This window comes from Zootoca vivipara, chromosome 3 (genome assembly GCF_963506605.1).
Source record: "Zootoca vivipara chromosome 3, rZooViv1.1, whole genome shotgun sequence".
In the NCBI taxonomy this organism is placed as follows: domain Eukaryota; kingdom Metazoa; phylum Chordata; class Lepidosauria; order Squamata; family Lacertidae; genus Zootoca; species Zootoca vivipara.
The window spans coordinates 119734407-119755407 of NC_083278.1; the positions used below are offsets into that span (position 1 = coordinate 119734407).

Genomic DNA, 21001 nt, shown 5'->3' on the forward strand with positions numbered 1-21001 from the left:
TGCATTGGGTAGAAGAGGGGGCAGGGGGGAACGAACGGGCTGAGAGATAGGAGGGCTTGCTCTTAGCCACAGGAGAGTGGAGGGCACGGAGCCTTAATCCCCAGGGAAGGGGAGGCAAAGATCCTGGGAGCAGCGTAGGATCAGAATCGTGGAGTCGGGAGGGCCCCACAGGGACATCTAGTCCAGCCCCCAGCAATGCAAGACGGGAGGCACGGAGTGGGGGAAGAGAGCATGCTGGCTAACGGAAGATGGGAAGGGGCTGGTTGGAGGGAGCCAGAAGGGAGGGTGGAGAGGGTGGAAGTGAGGACTAGGAGCTTGAGAAGGCCTTCTGGCATAGGGGGGGCGGTCCTCTCTCCGCAGCACTTCCAGGCTCCTTTGCCCCCTCATTGCCTGAGTTCCCCCATGTCACAGGAAGCCCCACTTCGAGACCCCCGGGCAGCCTCTGCTGGGGGGTTGAGGGATCGTCTCAATTTCTGCCCCACTTTCCCTTCCAACGAATCCCAGAGCGGCTTGGGGAACGATAAGCGACAAAAGCAGAACAAGGACAGCAGAAGCTATAGACCAGGCACCCCCAAATTTCGGCCCTCCAGATGTTTTGGACTACAATTCCCATCTTCCCCGACCACTGGTCCTGTTAGCTAGGGATCATGGGAGTTGTAGGCCAAAACATCTGGAGGGCCGCAGTTTGGGGGTGCCTGCTATAGACAAGGATTTGCAAACCAGCCACTTAAAAATAAGCTAAACGTGGCAAGTTCATCACAAGTCCTGTTAGGTGATGAACAAATCCCCAGCGAGGCATTTAGAACCTATAAAATAATATACTCATCCTCCCCCCAATGACTCACAATTTTGCTTTTTTTGCTTCTTTTTAAAAATAGTTTTTATTTGATTTTACAGATTTGTTGACATTCAAAATCATAAATAGAAAAAATTACACAAGATTCTCCCAAATCTCTAGACTTTCCTCTTCCCTTTTTACCTTTTCAGCTGTGTATTCTAAGTCACTCTTCAATTTTCCGGTTCTCCATTGTATCCAAAGCCTAAGCAACATTACTAGAGTTATTTAAGACCTGCTAAAGAGTCCAGATGTTTACAGTGGTCTTTCAAGTATAGTATAAATCCCCCCCCTTTCTTTGTTGAAGTTTTGATACTCCTGGTTTCTGATTTTCAGCATCATTTTCGCCATCTCTGCCTGCCTAGCCCAGCCACTTGGTCTGCCTTTCCTCTCTGGTGGTGGCGGGAGAGAGACCTTCTCCTCTTTCCAACTCTGGGCAAGCGGCATCCTTGCAGCTGTTGATCTTTGCTTTCTTCTGTCCATTAAAACACACACATCTGCAACTGAGCTGGACGTCCTTAGCCTGACGGCCTCTGGGTCTCTTCTCTTCTTTTCTTTTCGTTTAAAATTTTTCCTTTATTGGCAATTGACAAATAATAATAAAAAATATACAAACAAGATTCACTACAAACACCACAACGAATTACAAATGTTTAAGGTGAGAAGAAAAGATGAAATAAGAAAGAAACGAAAAGAAACGAAAAAAAGAAGAGTAAAGAAAATATACATAGCAAAGTAGAGCATTAATTCATAAGAGACTTCCACCGCTTTCCCACACAGCACTCGTTTATTCCATACAGTAATAATCTGTCGTTTGTTGTCATCCTACTTTGATTTTTCTCATACGCTAACTTATATTTTCCCTTTCCTATTGTTTCCTACAGGGTGAATCTAAGCACAACCAAGTTTTTGTTCCCAGACCTAGTTTTCCTAGATATTCGTTTAAACATTTCCATTGTTTCTGGATCCCGGCCTTTGGTTTTTGCTGAATTAAATCCGTCAATTTTGCTAATTCTACATATTCACATAGCCATTCCCCCTTTGTTGGAATGTTGTTTCCTTACCAGGTCCTTGCTATTGATATTCTCGCTGCTGTTGTTGCGTACATGAAAATATTAACTTTGTCACTAGGGATATCATTGTACAAAAGACCTAATACGTCTCTGCCCTTTTGGTGAATGATGTTTTTTATCAATTTTTTAATCTCCTCATGAATAATTTCCCCCCAAAATTTTAATCACTGGGCAGGTCCACCACATGTGGTATAGTGTGCCAATCTTTCTACTACATCTCCAACATTTATTACGAATTGATTGATTGATTTTTGCCAATCTGTCAAAAAACCTTGGTCTCTTCTTTTTCCTCCCCACGGCAGGACGGCCGGGGTTTTGGGATCGGGGAGCTGGTCTGGGGGAAACTGCGGGGCTTCTCCTGGTGGCCGGGACGCATCGTGTCCTGGTGGATGACGGGCAGGAGCCGAGCCGCCGAGGGAACGCGCTGGGTGATGTGGTTTGGCGACGGGAAGTTTTCTGTGGTGAGTGGCCAAGGGGGATGCAGGCGGGCTTGGGGGGGGGAGGGAGCCAAGCGGGCAGCCGGGGGCGAGGAAGCTCCTGCTTGCTCTGGCCTGAGCCCCTGGAGGCCGGCAGGGTCCTCTGCATGAAAGAAGAGGCTGCAGGATCAGGCCAGGGGCCCATTTGCTTCAGCGTCCTCTTCCCACAGGGGACAAGCAGGTGCCCCAAAGGCAAACCCGCAAGAGGGGCCCAAACACAAGAGCCCCCGTCTCCCCTCCTGCAATTCTAGAATTCAGAGCCTGGCTGCCTGCATCCTGCCTCAGAGCCATCGAGGGTCCTCTCCCCTCTCCATGAACTTGTCCAGTCCTCTTTGGAAGCCATCCGAGTTGGGGGCCGTCTCTGCCTCCTGTGGCAGGGAGTTCCGCAGCTCCACTTTGCTTTCTAACCCTAACAAACTCCACCCCGCCCTCATTCTAACGTATTTTCCAAAAGGGGGTGAAGAAGGCGGCCTCCCCAGCCGCCTGGACCGCCTGTGGGATTTGTGGGGAGTGCTCTGCATCTTCACCCATGCCTCCCCCCGTCTTCTCTTTCTGGCAGGTCTGTGTGGAGAAGCTGCTTCCGCTCAGCTCCTTTTCCAACGCCTTCCACCAGGCCACGTACAGCAAGCAGCCCATGTACCGCAAAGCCATCTATGAGGTGCTGCAGGTAAGGCCTGACTCTGTCTCCCACCCACCCACCCCCTGTTCACATCTCCCACCTGGCCAGCATTCCTGGTCCCTATTTGCAGGGAGGTAGGAAGCCTCTAAAAGGACAAGCGCCCCCCACAGACCAGCTGCCCCACATCCATCTCTGCCAGAAGCACAGAGCAAGAAAAGGGGTTTCCTTGGGAAAAACAACATATTGAGGTCGGAAGGGTCTCCTAGTTCCACCCCCTTGAGGCCGCATGTGGAGGCAAGGCAAACAGAGGCTAAACCAGTGGGGGGGGGGGGAAACTGCTCCCCGCAGGGTCCACAGCAGCCAGGCCGGGGGGCAGATTCACATGCACCCACAAGTCGGTTGGAGAAAGCCCAGGCTCCCCTGCAGAGGTTGGGGGGGCGCAACAGAGGGTCCAGTGGGGGCATCTTTGCCAGCCAAACCCCCACCCTGAAGCAGCTGCCACAGAAGCGTAGGAAACAGCCTGCGTTGACCGTTGAGCCCACCGAGCTCCGTATTGTCCGCTCTGACTGGCAGCAGCCGCTCTCCAAGATTCCAGGCAGGGAGATGCTGCTGTCGGCGTAGCGTGGAACCTGGGAACCTTAGTTCAGTTGGTTCTCAAACATCACAAACGCAATTGTGGAGAAATTGAGAGTAAGGTTTATTGCTGAGCAATAAAGGTTCAGTGAGTAACCTCAGAAAGTCAATGGGTGTCCAGGGGTTTTATAGGTTTATCAGATATTACATATTCATATACAGTGGAACCTTGGTTTACGAACGCAATCCGCTCCATGGAGGCGTTCATAAACGGAGGCATCCGCTCCCGGAAGGCACGCTTTTGCGCATGCGCGAAGCGCTGATAGAGTGCTTCCACGCACGCGCTGCGCAGATCGCCTCTGCGCATGCGCGAGCTGCACAGAAGCAATCTGCGCATCCGACTCCGCGGAACCCGGATGTAAGCACTTCCGGGTCCGCGACGTTCGTAAACGGAGGCGTTCGTAAACAGAGGTAGTTGTAAACCGAGGTTCCACTGTATTGCATTAAGCATCAAGACAATGAGCATCGGACAGCCTCAGAATCCCTCCTTCTACCTGTGTCCTCGTGTGGGGATTCACTTCTGCTTTCTTGTACCAACCTTTGGTGCACTTTTAACTTTCCCCCAGTTACCCCAGTAGGCCTTTAATTTAGCTTTAAAGGTAAAGGGACCCCTGACCATTAGGTCCAGTCGTGACCGACTCTGGGGTTGCGGCGCTCATCTCTCTTTACTGGCCGAGGGAGCCGGCATACAGCTTCCGGGTCATGTGGCCAGCATGACTAAGCCGGTTCTGGCGAACCAGAGCAGCACACGGAAATGCTGTTTACCTTCCTGCCGGAGCGGTACCTATTTATTAGGCTGGGTCTTTTAAAAAAAAACTTCGGAAATGTTTCCTCCCTTGATCTTATCTCAGGCGTATGGTATAAACATAGTCAAATTTCAAATTTGGGACAAATCGGTTAATATTTAGACCCTGCTCCTACAGATTGAAATTTTGCCTCACTACGAGTGCTAAAAACATAGGAATCTGACTCTTTTAATTCTCAGTATGTTAAATTGTGAACTAATAAACATAAATTTTAGGTTTTGTGTAGAGCAATAATAGTTGCATACTATTGTTTTCTTCAGTATTTATTTAAGATAAAACATGTTGATAATTTACATGAAAAACCAACGGTTTTGAAAAAATTATATGGAACAATTATGCACCCTACTATTTATCTACTTGCACTTTGAGGTGCTTTCAAACTGCTAGCTTGGCAGGAGCTGGGACCGAGCAACGGGAGCTCACCCCGTTGCAGGGATTCGAACCGCCAACCCTCTGCTTTAACCCACAGCGCCACCCGCGTCCCTCAATCTCCTGATCCCAGATATATTTCAGGCCCCCAGGCTCAACTGCAGACACCCTGTTTCACCCAACACCCTGGAACTATCTGACATTACGGACTTCCTCTTTGGGCCATCTGTTTAGCTAGATGTGTTGTTCTGCTAATTCAGCTCTAAGCCGCAAGAGCACATTGTAATATGATTTCTTACAAGGCACAGTCTTAAGGCATAAATGGTTACACAGAATCCCAACTTATAAGCATATCAGGATAGAAAAGCGTTCAGGTAATAGGTCAAAGTAGGATTATATATGTTTCCTTCAGGTAGGGTGCCGCATCGGGGGTTTGGCGTGTGGGCCCTTCTGCATGCACGCAGGTGCTCTACCCACTAGGAGAACTGTCCCTTCTGCCCCCGCAGGTGGCCAGTAGCCGGTCAGGCAAGATCTTCCCCTCCTGCCCGGAGAACGATGAGACCGACACGTCCAAAGTGGTGGAGATCCAGAACAAGCAGATGATTGAGTGGGCCTTGGGGGGCTTCCAGCCCTCTGGCCCCAAGGGCCTGGAGCCGCCAGAAGGTGAGGAAGTGGGGCAGGGACTGGGGAGATTGGGGGCTGGGGGGGGGTCTCTGGGGCAGGCGGGCAGGCAGACCCTGGGGGTTCCTGTCCCCGAAGCCTGGTGAGAGCAAGGAGAGGAGATTCTCACCCAAGGGATCGAGATTCGCACTCGGGACTTGCCCCCCTCGCCTGCATGTAACGCCCCGCCGATCCCCGTTCTTCCCTTGCAGAGGAGCGCAACCCCTACAAAGAAGTTTACACAGAGATGTGGGTGGAGCCGGAAGCCGCTGCCTACGCCCCTCCTCCCCCCGCCAAAAAACCAAGGAAAAGCACAGCGGAGAAGCCCAAGATCAAGGAGATCATTGACGAGCGCACCAGAGGTCAGCCGGGGACCCGGGGGGGGGGGCTGCTTGTCTGAGAGGCTCCCCGCTTTCTCTGATGCAGGACCATCAGAAGGATCTGTTGGGTCAGGCCCAAGGGGGTCACCTGGTCATCCCCCCTGCAATGCAGGAAGAGGCGGCTCTCCCCATTTGGGGATTGAACCTGCAACCTTGGACTTGCCAGCGCCTCGCTCTCGCCAACGCAGCTCTCCTGGAGGCCTGTGGGGAGCCTGCAAGCAGGATCCGAACACAAGAGTGGCGCTCTCCTCCTCCTCCGTTCATTTGCCTTTCAAAGCCGTCTCGCTTGGCTGCCTCCTGTGGCAGGGAGTTCCAAAGTTGAAGCCTGTGCCGCATGAACCACTTTAATGGCCCAGCTGCTTCTGGGGGGCAGGAGCAGTGGGGAGGCACCGTAGGGCAGAAGCCGGCCAGACCTGTGGTCCTGGTCCTCTGTACCCCACTCCATCTGGGGGTGTCCCCTCCTCCTCTCCTTGCTGGAGTAGCTGCCCCCGTTTCCTCCTGTGCAGAGAAAGACCCGCACAGAACTAGGGTGTTGAGGTGTTCTAGGAGGCTGCGTGGAGCAGTGGTTAGAGCAGGGCTTTCCCCCAGAAGTGTGTCCTCTCTCCCTGTGCAGCCAGCGCTGGGCTTGGCTCCATCCCTGTCTCCCCCCTTCTGGGATGCAGGGCATGTGGGGGGGGGCCCTTCTTGCCTCTATGCTTTGTCACCTGCGCCCTGGTGAAGCCCCTGGGCTACCTTCCTGCCCCCCCCCGCCCCTTGGCCTCCTCTTCCGCCCCTCCTGGCATCTCTGGCATGGAGTCCTTGTCCCAAAGAGGCCAGCACTGTGCTGGGGGGCAGTGGGGTTGAGAGACCCTGCCGGCTGTTCCTTTGGGCAGCCCGGGACCCTGAAATAAAACTGTAGAGTTGGAAGGGACCCCAGGGGTCATCCAGTCCAACCCCCTGCAAGGCTGGAATCTCAGCTCAGACACCCAGAACAGACAGCCATTCAAGCTCTGCTTAACAACCTCCAAGGAAGGAGAGTCCCACCACTTCCCGAGGGAGACCGTTCCACTGTCCAACAGAGCTCACTGTCAGAAAGTTTTCCCGTATGCCTAGTCGAAATCTCCTATCTTGCAACTTGAAGCCATGGGTTTGAGTCCTACCCTCTAAATCAGGAGACAACAAGATTGTTTCCTTTTCTAGGTGACAGCGATATTTGTAGATGGCTCTCCTATCTCCTATCACTCTCCTCTTTTCCAGGCTCAACATCCCCGACTCCTTCAACCACTCCTCATAAGACTCAGCTTCCCAATCCCTGATCATCTTCCAGCCTGCCAATACAGTGGTGCCTCGCTTAACGAATGCCCTGCTTAACGAAATTTCCGCTTAACGAAAGGATTTTTCGAGCGGAGCTTGCCTCGCTAGAAGAATGCGTTTTACGAAAAATTCGTCTAGCGAATCACGGTTTCCCATAGGAATGCATTGAAATTCAATTAATGCGTTCCTATGGGCAAAAAAAAAAATTCAAAAAAAATTCAATGCATTCCTATGGGATTCGCTAGACTAATTTTTCGCTATAAGAAAAGACCCGCGGAACGAATTAATTTCGTCTAGCGAGGCACCACTGTATCCCATCTTCATAAAAACTTTTTAATTTTTAAGTCTTTTCCTGTATGTCTTTATGGTTTGATATTGGTGTAAACCGCTGTGATAGATTTCTATGATACAGCGGTGTAATGAATATTTTGAAAAACAAGATAAATACAACTTTTTTATGTATGGCTTTGCGCTTTCCTGTGGTTGCAAACCGCTGCTATAGATTTCCAGGAAGCAGCGGTATATAAATATTTTTCTAAATAACGGAAATGGAGGCCAGCCTCCTGCTTTGCCAGGATCTGCCCACTGCTCACCGCTCTCCCCCCCCCCTTTTGCATCCACAGAGCGTCTTGTTTTCGATGTCCGGCAGAAGTGCAGGAACATTGAAGGTGAGCCTGAGCCTGTGCCCTTGCTGCCTCGGGGTGCATGCATTTTTTGGGGGGGGGGTCAATTTTCCATGTCCGCTTTCAGCGCTTCCCTTCAAGAGATGCTACCTTCCCCCTGGCTCCAGAAGCCACAGGGTCCTGGCAGGGGGTCGAGGAGGGTCCGTGCGTCCTCCCCCCCCCCGCCTCGTAAGTGGCAGTCACTCAGTGCGGAGGGTCTTTTGTGCCCCCCCCCTTGCAGCTGCCAGCTCCGTCCGGTCCAGCAGGAGGGGCCGTAATGTTCGGGGTCCGGTCCAAAGGTTGTTGGGTGTGCCTTTGGAAGAGGGGGAACATTGCAGATAGGCACACGGGTGGGGTGGGGGTTAGTACTTGCAAGGTGGGGGGGAGGCCAGGGGGCAGCTCCTTTCTCCCTTCCCTCGCCCGCCCTAACCCTTCTCCCCTTGCCCCTGTCCCCCCGCCCCAGATATCTGCATCTCCTGCGGGAGCCTCAACGTCACCCTGGAGCACCCCCTCTTCAACGGAGGCATGTGCCAAAACTGCAAGGTAGGCGTCGAGGTGCCAGAATGCCAATAATGGAGATCTTGTCATCGCCTGCAGGGAGGAGGCAGCGAGTGGGTTGCTGGGGGGGGGGGCGGGTGAGGGTGGCAGGAGCCCATAGGGGAGAGGGAGGCTTCTGTTCTCTGCCTGTGCCCCACCTGTAAGAGGGCAGCCAGCGCCTTTCCCGCTAAGTGTGTTGCAAAGGGCTTTGGCATGGAGCCGTAGAATTGTCGAGTTCAGTGGGACCCTGAGGGCCATCTAGCTCAACCCCCTGCGAGGCAGCAATCGCAGCTGACTAGTCAGCGCCAAGAAGGCCCCCCTCACTCCTCTCTCCTTGTCCCCCCCACCCCACAACCAGAACTGCTTTTTGGAATGCGCTTACCAGTATGACGATGACGGCTACCAGTCCTATTGCACCATCTGTTGTGGGGGCCGCGAAGTCCTCATGTGTGGCAACAACAACTGCTGCAGGTGAGCCAAAGGATGGGGGGGGGGCTAAGAGGGAGGGTTCCACACCTGGCGGTTCCCTCGCTGCAAGAAGTGAGGTTACAGGGAACCGGGCAGAGGGCCTTCTTGGTAGTGGCACCTGCCCAGTGGAACGCCCTCCCATCAAGGAATGTCAAGGAAATAAACCACTCTCTGACTTTTAGAAGACATCTAAAGGCAGCCCTGTTTAAGGAAGTTTTTAATGTTTGATGTTTTATTCTGTTTTTAATGCTCTGTTGAAAGCTGCCCAGAGTGGCTGGGGGAATCCAGCCAGATGGGCGGGGTATAAATAAATTATTATTATTATTATTATTATTATTATTATTATTATTATTATTATTATTATTATTACAGTCGTACCTCGGTTTACGAACCGCTCGGGTTGCGAACAGTTCGGGTTACGAACTCCGCAAACCCGGAAGTGTTTTCGGCGCGCGTCCTGCGCATGCGCAGAAGCGCGCGCTCGGTTTGCGACCTTTTCGGGTTACGAATTGCGACCCGGAACGGATTGCGTTCGTAACCCGAGGTAGTACTGTATTATTATTATTATTATTATTATTATTATTATTATTATTATTATTATTATTATTATTATATATTTGTGTCCCTCTTCCTGCTTGTTGAGGAAGGAGCCTGCCGGGAGGAGGGAGCTGGGTCTGCTTTCCCTTGGACCCATGCGTGGGAGACGGCTGCCAAGGGGAAGCCCTGCTTCACGCAGAAGCAGGCAGGGAACCAGACTGCAAGGAAATCTTGCTGGACCAGCCCCATGGCCCAAGCAGACACCCCACAGGGAAGCCCACAAGTAGGATCCGAGCCCAAGAGCAAGCCTCCCCTCCTGCAGTTTCCAGCAACTGGGATTCAGAAACATTATTCACTCTGACTATATGGAAGCAGAGCAGAGCCGTCCTGGCTAGGAGCCATCGATAGCCTCCTCCTCCTCCTCCTCCTCCTCCATGAATTTGTCCCATCCTCTTTGAAATCCACCCAAGCTCATGTGGGAGGGAGTTCCACAGTTTAACTAGGCGCTGCCAAAGAAGGGCTTTCTCTTATCCGTCCCGAATCTTCTAACATTCAAGCTAGGGATAAGGAAAGATTCACGCAGCAGTTGGGTCTGGGTCGAGCTAGGCCTGGGAGGGACCCCTGCCCGTCAGTGCCAGGGTGATCCCACAGGAAATGGAGCGAACCAGAGCTTCTGGGGTGGGGGGCAGACTGCCAGAGTCAGGAATCCCTCCCTCGTCCCGTGCCTGCTGGGCCGGAGCGCTGACGGCTGGACTCTGCCCGCAGGTGCTTTTGTGTGGAGTGCGTGGACTTGCTGGTGGGCCCTGGCGCTGCCCAGGCAGCGATCAAGGAAGACCCCTGGAACTGCTACATGTGTGGGCACAAGGGCATCTACGGCCTGCTCCGGCGGCGGGATGACTGGCCCTCGCGCCTCCAGATGTTTTTCGCCAACAACCACGACCAAGAGTTTGTAAGTGCGGGGGGGCGGGATAAGGCGGGTCTTGGGGTGCCCTGTTGCCAGGATGGTTCAGGAGGCCCTTGCGCCCTGCCATGGCCTCTGGGGAGCCGCTTGTCTTGCCCGGCCAGAGGCCCTGCACCTGAGCGCAAGAGTGGATTCATTCCGTTGTGATGCTCAAGGCAATTTAGCACAGCAGCGGCCGGCAGGGAAGCCACGCAAGGGAAGCTCCAGGCCTATAAATTGAACGGGCTTTTATTATTATTTATTCATTGAATTTATATACCGCCCGATACCCGGAGGTCTCAGGGCAATGAAATGCTTGCAGAATGGCATTCCGGGGCCTTCGCTTTATACATGCGTAGAAATCCAGTCGCATTCTCTGGGAACGGACAGGAGGGAGAGGAGAAGAGGGGGCCTCCCCCCTCCATCAGGCTCACGCAAGGCTGACATTCGCCTGCACAGATATTGCTGACACATCCTGAATTTGGGCTGGGCAAGATTTGGTTTTCAGCCTTGCAATATATCACCAGCTAAACATGGCAATACAGTGGTACCTTGGTTCTCAAACTTAATCCGTTCCGGAAGTCCATTCCAAAACCAAAGCGCCCTTTCCCATAGGAAGTAGTGCAAAATTGATTAATCCATGCCAGACTTTTAAAAACAACCCCTAAAACAGCAAATGGCCTCGGTCCAGTATACCTGAAGGAGCGTCTCCACCTCCATCGTTCTGCCCGGACACTGAGGTCCAGCACCGAGGGCCTTCTGACGGTTCCCTCGCTGCGAGAAGACAAGTTACAGGGAACCAGGCAGAGGGCCTTCTCGGTGGTGGCGCCTAACCTGTGGAACGCCCTCCCAACAGATGTCAAAAAGGAAAACAACTACCAGACTTTTAGAAGACATCTGAAGGCAGCCCTGTTTAGGGAGGCGTTTAATGTTTAATAGATCACTGTGTTTTATTTTTCTGTTGGAAGCCGCCCAGAGTGGCTGGGGAAACCCAGACAGATGGGTGGGGTATAAATAAATTATTATTATTATTATTATTATTATTATTATTATTATTATTTAACTTGAATTTTACTATCTAACGAGACCATGGATCCATAAAATGAAAGCAATCAACAATGTACTGCAGTCACACAATCAATCGATCAATCAGTAGCTGGAATGAGTTCCACACAGTCACAAAAACAAAACAAAAAAGAGCCATAATAAATAGTAAAAACAGACAGATCTCAGCTTAACGCTCAAAACGGAGCACGTTCGACTCCCGAAAAAAGTTTGCAAAGCGGAACACTTGCTTCCGGGTTTGCAATATTTGGGTTCTAAGTACCAAGGCGTTTGAGAACCAAGGTACCACTGTATATGGATATATCCCGATGTCCAAAAGAAGCATGGAGCTTTGTAGAGGCATTGGTTGGCCTGCAAGATCTCTGCTGGCCCCATGAGATCTCCCAGAAGCCTCGCACAACCTTCCCTCCGCTGGGGGAATTCCAGGGGTCTTTGCACAAATTTGCCCGGACACACAAATCTCCAGCATACAACCCCCCCGCCTGAGTTGCAGGCCTGCTGTACTGTAATTTCTACTACACCCCCCCCCCCAAAAAAACCTGGAGTCCCCTGCCTTCCTCTCTTGCTCGCCCCAACGTCCTGTCTCTCTGCATCTTTGCAGGACCCACCAAAGCTTTACCCGCCGGTCCCCGCCGAGAAGAGGAAGCCCATCCGGGTGCTCTCGCTCTTTGACGGCATTGCCACAGGTGAGCCCCGCCCCTCTCCCAGAAGCGAGGGCCGTGCTGGGGTGCAGGCCCCCCCCCTTTGCACAGCTGTGACTCTTCCCCCCCCCACCTCCAGGTCTCCTGGTGCTGAAGGACCTGGGCATCCAGGTGGAGCGCTACATCGCCTCGGAGGTGTGCGAGGACTCCATCACGGTTGGGATGGTGCGACACCAGGGCAAGATCATGTATGTTGGGGACGTCCGCAATGTCACCCAGAAACACGTACGTGGAACTCTGGGGAGGGGGGGAGGGCGGCTTCCCCTCCCTCTGTGTCGCTGAGGCTGGCCCAGGACCCCAGCCCCAGGGGGCGCCCCTCCCGCCTCTGACGCTCCCGCCTCCTTCCGCACTGCAGATACAGGAGTGGGGGCCCTTCGACCTAGTGATTGGAGGCAGCCCCTGCAACGACCTCTCCATCGTCAACCCCGCCAGGAAAGGCCTTTACGGTAGGTGCCCCCCCCCCTCCCGGTCCCTGCTGGGGCTCACGCGGTCATAGAATTGTTGGGTGGGGGTCATCTGGTCCAGGCTTTCCCAAACTTGTGTCTCCGGCTGTTTTGGGACTACAGTTCCCATCCTCCCTGACCGTTGGTCCCGTTCGCTAGGGTTGCTGGGAGTTGTGGTCCCAAAACAGCTGGAGACCCAAGTTTGGGAAGGCCTGATCTAGTCCAACCCCCTGCAATGCGGGAATCTCAGCTAGAGCACCCCTGACAGGTGGCCACCCAACCTCTGCTTAGACACCTCCAAGGAAGGAGAGGCCACCACCTCCCAAGGCTCTCCTTTAGTTGGAATCTCCTTTCTTGTTACTTGAAGCCATTGGGTCAAATCCGATCCTCCAGAGGAGAAAATAAGCTTGTTCACTCTTCCATTTGACGGCCCTTGACATCTTTGAAGGTGGCTCTCCGATCGCCTCTCCGTCCCCTCTTCTCCAGGCTAAACATTCCCAACTACCTCAAAGCCATTTAAATCACCTGTGTCACTGCTAGCTGTGACCCCCAGGGTTAGGGTCTTCCTTTGCCTAGGGACGTGGGTGGCGCTGTGGTCTAAACCCCTGAGCCTCTTGGGCTTGCCGATTGGAAGGTCGCAGGTTCAAATCCCCACGAAGGGGTGAGCTCCCGTTGCTCTGTCCCAGCTCCTGCCCACCTAGCAGTCCGAAGGCCCGACAAAGTGCAAGTAGACAAATAGGTACCGCTGCGGCGGGAAGGTAAATGGCATTTCCATGCGCTCTGGCTTGCGTCACAGTGTCCTGTCGCGGCAGAAATGGTTTAGTCCTGCTGGCCGCGTGACCCGGAAAAGCTGTCTGTGGACAAACGCCAGCTGCCTTGGCCTGAAAGCGAGATGAGCGCCGCAACCCCAGAGTCGCCTTTGACTGGACCTACCTGCCCAGGGGTCTTTGCCCTGCCCTGCCCTGCCCTTGCCTAGAGGGCTGGAGAAGGGGATTCCTTCGCACCCTTTATCGCCTGGAGTGTGAGCACAGAAGGGGGGCCAGAAGGGCTTGCCAAGGGAGCGTTTGTGTCTCGGGGGCTGGTCTTGGGTTTGAACCCCCGTTCATTGCGGTCTTCCTCCCCTCCCACCCCAGAGGGCACGGGCCGACTCTTCTTTGAGTTCTACCGGCTGCTGCACGAGGCCCGGCCCAAGGAGGGAGACGAGCGGCCCTTTTTCTGGCTCTTTGAGAACGTGGTGGCGATGGGCGTCAGCGACAAAAGAGACATCTCTCGCTTCCTGGAGGTGAGAGGGTGGGCAGGCGGGTGGGCAGGCGGGCAGGCAGCTCTCTTTCCTCCTTGCCCGCCCTCCGAATGCTCCTGAATGTCCCTGGGCGGGAGAGTGAGGAGCAGCCTGGGGGAACGTGCCGGATCTGAGCCAAAGCAGCCGGAACAGGAACGGCAGCATCTCCCAAGGCACCACTGCTGTATCCCAGGCACATCTTGCACATGCCGGAGCTGGAAAAGCAGCCTTGCCTAGCGGTTAGAGTGGCTGAGCACCAGGTTCAAATCCCCCACTCTTCCAGGAAAGGCTCAGCAGGTGGCTCTCAGCCTCCCCTACCTCGCAGGGTTGTTGGGATTAAATGAGGAGGAGCAGAACCATGTAGGCCACCCGGTGCTCCTTGAAGGAAAATCGGGGTATCAATGTGACTTCTGTGTCTCTCTGGAGGCAATTGGCCTCCTGTCATCCTTGTCGATTGTTCCTGCTGAATGTTGGGGCTTTGGGGAGGTGGCAGTATCTGAGGGAGGGGGCAACATCTGGCCGCCTCTCTCTGTTCTGTGGGAATCCAGAATGTTAGCACCCCAGGGGTGAACACGGCAGCCAGGTCAGAAATGAGCTGGTTTAAGAGTTTCCGTCCGAGAAGCTGAATGCTCTGTTCCAGGATTGAATCGGGGTTGTCAGACACAGCCAGGGGTCAGCAAACTTTTTCAGCAGGGGGCCGGTCCACTGTCCCTCAGACCTTGTGGGGGGCCGGACTATATTTTGAAAGGAAAAAAAAATGAACGAATTCCTATGCCCCACAAATAACCCATTTTAAATGAAATGCATTTTAAATAAAGGGACACATTCTACCCACGTAAAAACACGCTGGTTCCTGGAGCGTCCGCTGGCTGGATTTAGAAGGCGATTGGGCCGAATCTGGCCTCCGGGCCTTAGTTTGCCTACCCATGCTCAGGGCATTGAATGAATGAATGAAATCTTTATTGCTAAAAGCTATAAGCCGCCACAATCGGTCACAATGCATAGAATACAAATAATTGATTTAAATCTGAACAATAACAACAGCGCCAAAGCAGACATACAAACCTTGCAACTGCATAAGTGAAGCTCTCCGCTTCTCACACTCCCCCTTGTGATTCTTGTCTTGGTGCCTGGCTCTCAACTTACTTGCAGCCAAGGCAAATTTTGCAACCTGTGCAGTAATAAATACGTTCTTGCCAGCGAGCAAAATGGAGATTTGCTCCAGGGGAGGGCGATTGGAAAGAGAGCAAAGGATGGAATCTAGGGGAATCTAGGGAGCGAGAAGGGGCACCGAGGACCGTCCGGTACAACCTCATTCGGTTCTAGATTAAACTGCATGGTGCCTTCCGCTCAATGAGTCAGTCGGGTGGGCAGGACGAGGCTGGTATAGGGGCATAGGAAGCAGTGGCGGGCGCTGTACCACTGAGCTTTGCCCCTTCCCCAAAGCGCAGCTCTGCCTGGGGTGGATGGCAGCCCTGCAACGCCCCGCCCACCTTGTGACACCCTGCCTCCTCCCCCCCCTTTCTCTCTCGGCTGCAGTCCAACCCGGTGATGATCGATGCCAAAGAGGTTTCGGCAGCGCACAGAGCCCGCTACTTCTGGGGGAACCTGCCCGGCATGAACAGGTTGGTCAGAGGTCTGGCGCCAACACCCAGAAACCTGCCACTGCCGAGGAAGCGGTGAGGTCCTGCCAGAACCCTCACTCTGCCTGCATTGGGACAGAGAGGAGGAAATAATAATAATAATAATAATAATAATAATAATAATAATAATAATGGGTTAAAACTTGAGCCCGCTTGCCAACTCCTCTGGCACACATCTGTGAGGAGGGGGCTGGGCTGGGGGGGGCGAAGGTGTGAGGCTGTGGCCCGGGAGGTGGGAGTCTTGCAGGGAGGGGCGTTGAGGCTCCTGGGACCCCCCCTCTTCTGGGCTGATCAGTTGTCTTGTTTCCCCTGCAGGCCGTTGGCTTCAACTGTGAATGACAAGTTGGAACTGCAAGAGTGTCTGGAGCATGGCAGGATAGCCAAGGTGAGTGGGGGGGCCGGGGGCGTGGGCAGGAGGGGAAAGGGTCTCTAGTTCAGGAAGGAAGGAGGGAGGGAGTCACGAAGTGGTCGGACCTCACAGGCAGCGAAGGCCACCCACCTGGATGGCTTTCAAAGAGAACCAGGCCAGTTCATGGAGGAGGAGGAGAGGGCTATGAGAGACTCCTAGTCTCCCCAGTCCAAGGCAGCCATGCCCCCTGGATCCCGGCTGGAGGGGAGAGTTGCCCTTGTGTTCGATTCCCACTTGTGGGTTTCCCTCTGGAGCACCTGCTTGGCCCCTGTGAGAACAGGAGGCTGAATTTGAAGGGCCATGGGCCTGATCCAGCAGCTTCTCCTTATACCAAGGGCTTATTCTCCAGCGCTTCTGCTGGAGGCTTCTAGTGCCCCCTGCATTTGCCAGTCAGAGTTGGGGCAACAGGAGTCCCCTGAGGAAGCCAGGGCAGAGGGCAGGGGTTCCCAAACTAAGGCCCGGGGGCCGGATGCGGCCCAATCGCCTTCTAAATCCGGCCCCCGGACACTCTGGGAATCAGCATGTTTTTTTTACATGAGTAGAATGCATCCTTTTATGTAAAATGCATCTCTGGGTTATTTGTGGGGCATAGGAATTCGTTCATATTTTTTTAAAAAATATAGTCCGCCCCCCCACAAGGTCTGAGGGACAGTGGACCGGCCCCCTGCTGAAAATGTTTGCTGACCCCTGGCAGAGAGGGGTCAGGCAAAGTGGGATCTGAGAGAGGCCAGGCGCCTGCTTCCTGGGCTGGGACTGCGGAGAGGGAGGGCGGCAGGGTGGACGTCATGCAGCTCCCCCCCCCCGGGCTGACCTTGCCTCCGCCCTCTGTGCTCCTGCCCAGTTCAGCAAAGTGCGAACCATCACCACTCGCTCCAACTCCATCAAGCAAGGCAAAGACCAGCATTTCCCCGTCTTCATGAACGAGAAGGAAGACATTCTGTGGTGCACCGAGATGGAGAGGTGGGTGCTCTTGTGGAGGTGCCTGCCTGCCTTGCGAAGGGGGTGGGCTGGGTGGGTCTGGGGGCTCCCTGCATATGGGCCTCCTCTCCGGGTGCTGACTGCCCCCCCCTCCCGCCCGCCTGCCCCCTTTCTGCCCCTGCAGGGTCTTTGGCTTTCCGGTCCACTACACCGATGTCTCCAACATGAGCCGCCTGGCGAGGCAGAGACTCCTGGGTCGCTCCTGGAGTGTGCCAGTGATCCGCCACCTCTTTGCCCCCCTGAAGGAGTACTTTGCCTGCGTCTAAAGAGACACCCGCCCTCGGAACTGGCAAAGCGGAGGAGGAGGAGGAGGAGGCGTCTCAAACACAACCCCCCCCCCGAACAGAAGAGAAGGGGCACCAGAGAGGAGGGGGTGGTGGCTGGTGGGCGAGAGGGAGGGAGGGAGAGGACGGGCCCCCACCCGCCCATGGGAGGGTCTCCACCTGCCCACCCTCTCCCTGGTTCAAACCACCCCAGTCCAACCAACCGCCCCCCCTTTTCTGTTGGTGACCCTTAAATTTCCTGCTCTTTCTGGACGGCTTCGTCTCGTCCGTTAGGTTTCCGCCTCTCCTCGGCTGAGCTGCAGGCGTGGAGCCCGGCCGTCCGGGCGCCCACGGGCGTGTGACACCCCCCTGCCAGCCACCGCGGCAGCCGCAACGGAGGAGAGCCCAGAGCTGAGTGGGCCTTGGGGCGACAGCTTCGCCCCTGCTCAGTCGAGGAGCACAAAGGGGGGTGCCGTGGGGGGGGGCTCCTCGCGTCTACCAGCGCCATTCCTGCAGTGGAGGGTGGGAGCGCAGGCCCGGAAGCTGCCCGCCCCTCCCTCCCTGCCCTCTCCTACCCTGCCCCCCCTCCCCACAGTATTTGGGTGCCTACCAGGCCGGAGACCGTGACCAGTCCAGCTCCTACAGCCGCTCTTACCTCTTGTTTACAGTTTATATATATGTGAGAGTTACATGAGAGAAATGTCTATATATATATAAAAAAAGGTACTGTTACTGCTGTACAACTGACTTTCAAAATGGTGCTTCTACGTCAACGGAGAGGGGGCACCCGTGGCAGCTTAAGGGGGGCTCTGTGTGCTGGCCCCCGGGGGGGGGGCTTCTCAGAAAGGGAGGGCAGGCAGGCTAGCAGGGGCGGGGGCCTCTCTCGGCCCTGGGTGTCATGCAATAATGCTTCCCCACCCCTCCCTCAGGCCAGGGGCCACGGCCGACCCACCCTCTGCGGTGTCCCAAATAGTGACCCCCACGTAAACTGGTGCTTTCCCACAAGGGGGGGCGCGCGCCTCTGGGTGTCCTCCCCAGCGGGCAGTCCGGGCGCTCGGCGAGGCCACCTCCCGACTCGGCCGAGGTCTTTCTTTCCTCCATTTCTGGCCCTGGAACTGCAGGCTCAGCTGCGGGGTGTCCGTGAGGGAAGGGAGGTAGATAAAGGGGGTGTCCTTTGGCGCCCGCCCCTCCCCCATTCCTCCGCAAGCGCAGGGGGCCTTTGGGGGAGTCCTTGCCGCGGCTGCCTCCTTCCACCCGCGGCTGATGTGAAGGGCAGGGCTCCGCTTTGGCTTGAAGAGGCTCCGGCTGTGCTACCTGTCCCCCCCCCTTTGGCTGCCCCCCCAAACCCACCCTTTGCAAGGCCCCACCCCACAAATATAGGGTTGAGGGGCAGCTCCTCCCAGGGTCCCTGGGCTCTGCCCCCCTCGGCAATTGTGTGCACTTTAGTCCTTTGCGGCAATGGGGTGCAGAGAGCAGCGGCCTTTGCCCCACCCCACCCCACCCGGACGCCTGGGGGGCTGCTTCTCCCTTCCGCTTGTGGGGATGGCTCCCAGCAGGGCCCGAAGCCCTTGGTGCTAACGGGGAGCCGGGTTATGGGTCCCCCGCAGCCCCCCGCCTCTGCCTCCCCAGGGGCCAGCCTCCGCCCTCTCCTGCCGTCTTCCCTGCGTTCATGGTGCTCTTGGAGGGAGCGGCTTGGTGCTGAGGCAAAGCTCAGGAGCAGGGGGGCCCAGGTCCGCGGGAGAGACTGCCGCCCCCTCCCTCCCCCCTCCCCCCCACTTCCTCCCCCAGCGGGTGAAGCATTTGCAGCTGGCAGGGGTGCTATCTGGTCTCGGTGCTAAGCGGGGGGCAGGCAGGCAGGGGGGGGCCTCCTCTCCCTTCCCCTCAAACTGTGAAAGGTGCTGGGGTCTCGCTCAGGACCCGATGGGGAAGCCGGGGGGGGGGGGAGACACTGGAGGGGGCTGTCTGGCAGGACGCTCCCCCAGCCACCTCCCGGGCAGGTAGGCATCTCCCTCTCTCCAGCCCCCCCCCCCCAGGCAGGTGACACTTTGGACGCTCCCCCGACGGCCCCCACCCATTGGCCACAAGGGGGGTGGGAGAGGGAGGGAGGGAAGGAAGGAGGGGGCCCCCTTTGGGCTTCTTTCAGTCTAACTTCTTTGGTGCTATGTGGGACATCTGGGGCCCCTTCCCACCGATGACCTGTCCCCTGGGGGGGGCCTTCCCAGGCGCTCCCAGCCCCTGACCGGGGAAGCTATCTTGGCGGAGAATCGAAGGTGGGGAGGGGGCAGCAGCCCCTCCCCACAGAGCCTGCCTTCCAGTGACTGTCAGCCGGGGGGGGGGGCTGGCCACATCATTCCCAAATTCAGCTATTAATAGCTGGATTCCCCAATTGCTGCCCCCCCCTTTCTGAGCAGCCCAGCTTCATGGAACTCCCCCACCCCATCCGCTCCAGACCCCCTCCCCAAACTGGAAGTGGCCTCTCGGGAAAACCTCCTGTCTGTTTTGTCTTTTCAGCCCCCCAACTCCCCCCCCAAAAAACGGCGTCCCGCTGTATTCGTCTTGGATCTGTTTTGCTGTCTGCTACAGAATCCACCTGCTCCCCCCCCCGGGGGGGCAAGAGGAATACGGGAGGATGGGGGTGGCTTGACTCTGGTCTCCTCTTGCGATAAAGAGGCCCCCCCCCTCCCACCAGGTTGCACAGCCCTAGACTGAAAAGCAGAGCAACCGGACTGCCCCCCCCCACTTGCCTGAATTCCTTTCTCAACCACAGAAGGATATGGGGGCAACTAAGGTGCTAAAAAATAAAAAAAATCCCTCTTTTATCACAAATCTCTATTGTTAACTTAAGTCTGCTGTCTGGACAATGACTGTTTTTTTTTGTTTTGTTTTCTTGTAGTGGAGTTTTAAAAGAGCTCTATTATTTTACTCTTATATATTATTATTAAAAAGAAAAGAAAAAAAGGCATTTTAACTTTGTACTTGAAACCTTTAAGGAAAGATTTCATGTGTTTTAGCCTAGGCATTGAAGTAGCTGAGACGCTTTTACTGTTTGTGGGAAATCATGTATTCATGCTGAAGAAATAAATCTTGTCAAGATCCTGGAAGAGCTCGGCCGCCTTCCCTGCTCTCCAGCCGTCGCTGCCGCCTTCCCGCTGACATTCCATGCCGCTGACCGCCTCTGCCCCCCCCCTGCACCCAGCAACACCCTCCCCTCACTTTTATTTGCGAGGATGATTTTGGGATGCACCATCCTTTCTGCCGCTTCCCCCCCCCCCTCTTTTTTTTAGGGTTGCTTCTATATTTATTGACAAATAAATAATGTACATTTCAGAGTATGGTTCTGCTATGCCAGGGGTGGAAAGTGGGGTGGGGGTGGGGGGGAGGCCCAGCTCTCCACCCCCGCCGGGCAGGCTGTTGTATCTCTGTGTAAGTATTGCTCGTGACATAGCTGTTTTATAAAAATAATTAAAAGGTCTATGGTGCCGCAGATGTTAGAAAGTCTGTCCGTTCCGCCTCCATCCCATCCTTTGCGTTTTTTTCTTTTCTTCATTTGTGCCCAGGACACGGGAGAAGGAAAGGCTCCTTTGCTGATGTACTTGTGCTGGAGAACACTTGAATAAATGTTCTGTTTTGTGCAAAAAGGAAAAGCGAAAAAGCCCCGGAGCCTGTCTGCCGTCATGTGCTTTTTGTCGCCCTCGTGCTCCGAGCGTTTGTGGGAGCGGCAGGGTGGCTCTTGCTGGGAGGCCGGGGCAGAGGCAGGCCTCCCTGGGGTCTCTCCTGGCAGAGAAGTCCATCTCGCAAAAAGGGATGGAGGAACCCGCCAGGCCACATGCTTCACACGGCTGTGGAGCCTGAGAATCCACTCCCTTCGGTTGCTGGCCGCGGGAAGGCTGTCTTCTGCACACCCAGAAGAAGGCAACTCTCCTTTTTTACGG

General features: G+C 55.0%; 1 protein-coding gene across 5 annotated transcripts in view; it reads left to right on the forward strand.

Annotated features, from left to right (window-relative positions):
* The window catches only part of DNMT3A (DNA methyltransferase 3 alpha), an 87892-nt gene extending 67339 nt beyond the window's left edge, over window positions 1-20553 (forward strand). For 3 of the 5 annotated variants that reach the window (XM_035110749.2, XM_035110751.2, XM_035110750.2), the window contains 16 exons: window positions 2211-2369; window positions 2944-3051; window positions 5318-5474; window positions 5684-5833; window positions 7768-7812; window positions 8270-8349; window positions 8702-8814; window positions 10114-10297; window positions 11955-12039; window positions 12134-12279; window positions 12410-12500; window positions 13631-13779; window positions 15316-15455; window positions 15735-15804; window positions 16670-16788; window positions 16931-20553. In XM_035110749.2, coding sequence (XP_034966640.1) covers window positions 2211-2369; window positions 2944-3051; window positions 5318-5474; window positions 5684-5833; window positions 7768-7812; window positions 8270-8349; window positions 8702-8814; window positions 10114-10297; window positions 11955-12039; window positions 12134-12279; window positions 12410-12500; window positions 13631-13779; window positions 15316-15455; window positions 15735-15804; window positions 16670-16788; window positions 16931-17072 — 1938 coding nt within the window. In that variant the 3' untranslated portion in view covers window positions 17073-20553. The remainder of the gene's footprint in view (window positions 1-2210; window positions 2370-2943; window positions 3052-5317; window positions 5475-5683; window positions 5834-7767; window positions 7813-8269; window positions 8350-8701; window positions 8815-10113; window positions 10298-11954; window positions 12040-12133; window positions 12280-12409; window positions 12501-13630; window positions 13780-15315; window positions 15456-15734; window positions 15805-16669; window positions 16789-16930) is intronic. The other 2 variants (XM_035110753.2, XM_035110754.2) reach the window with 1 other exon arrangement.
* The last annotated feature ends 448 nt before the right edge of the window (window positions 20554-21001 follow it).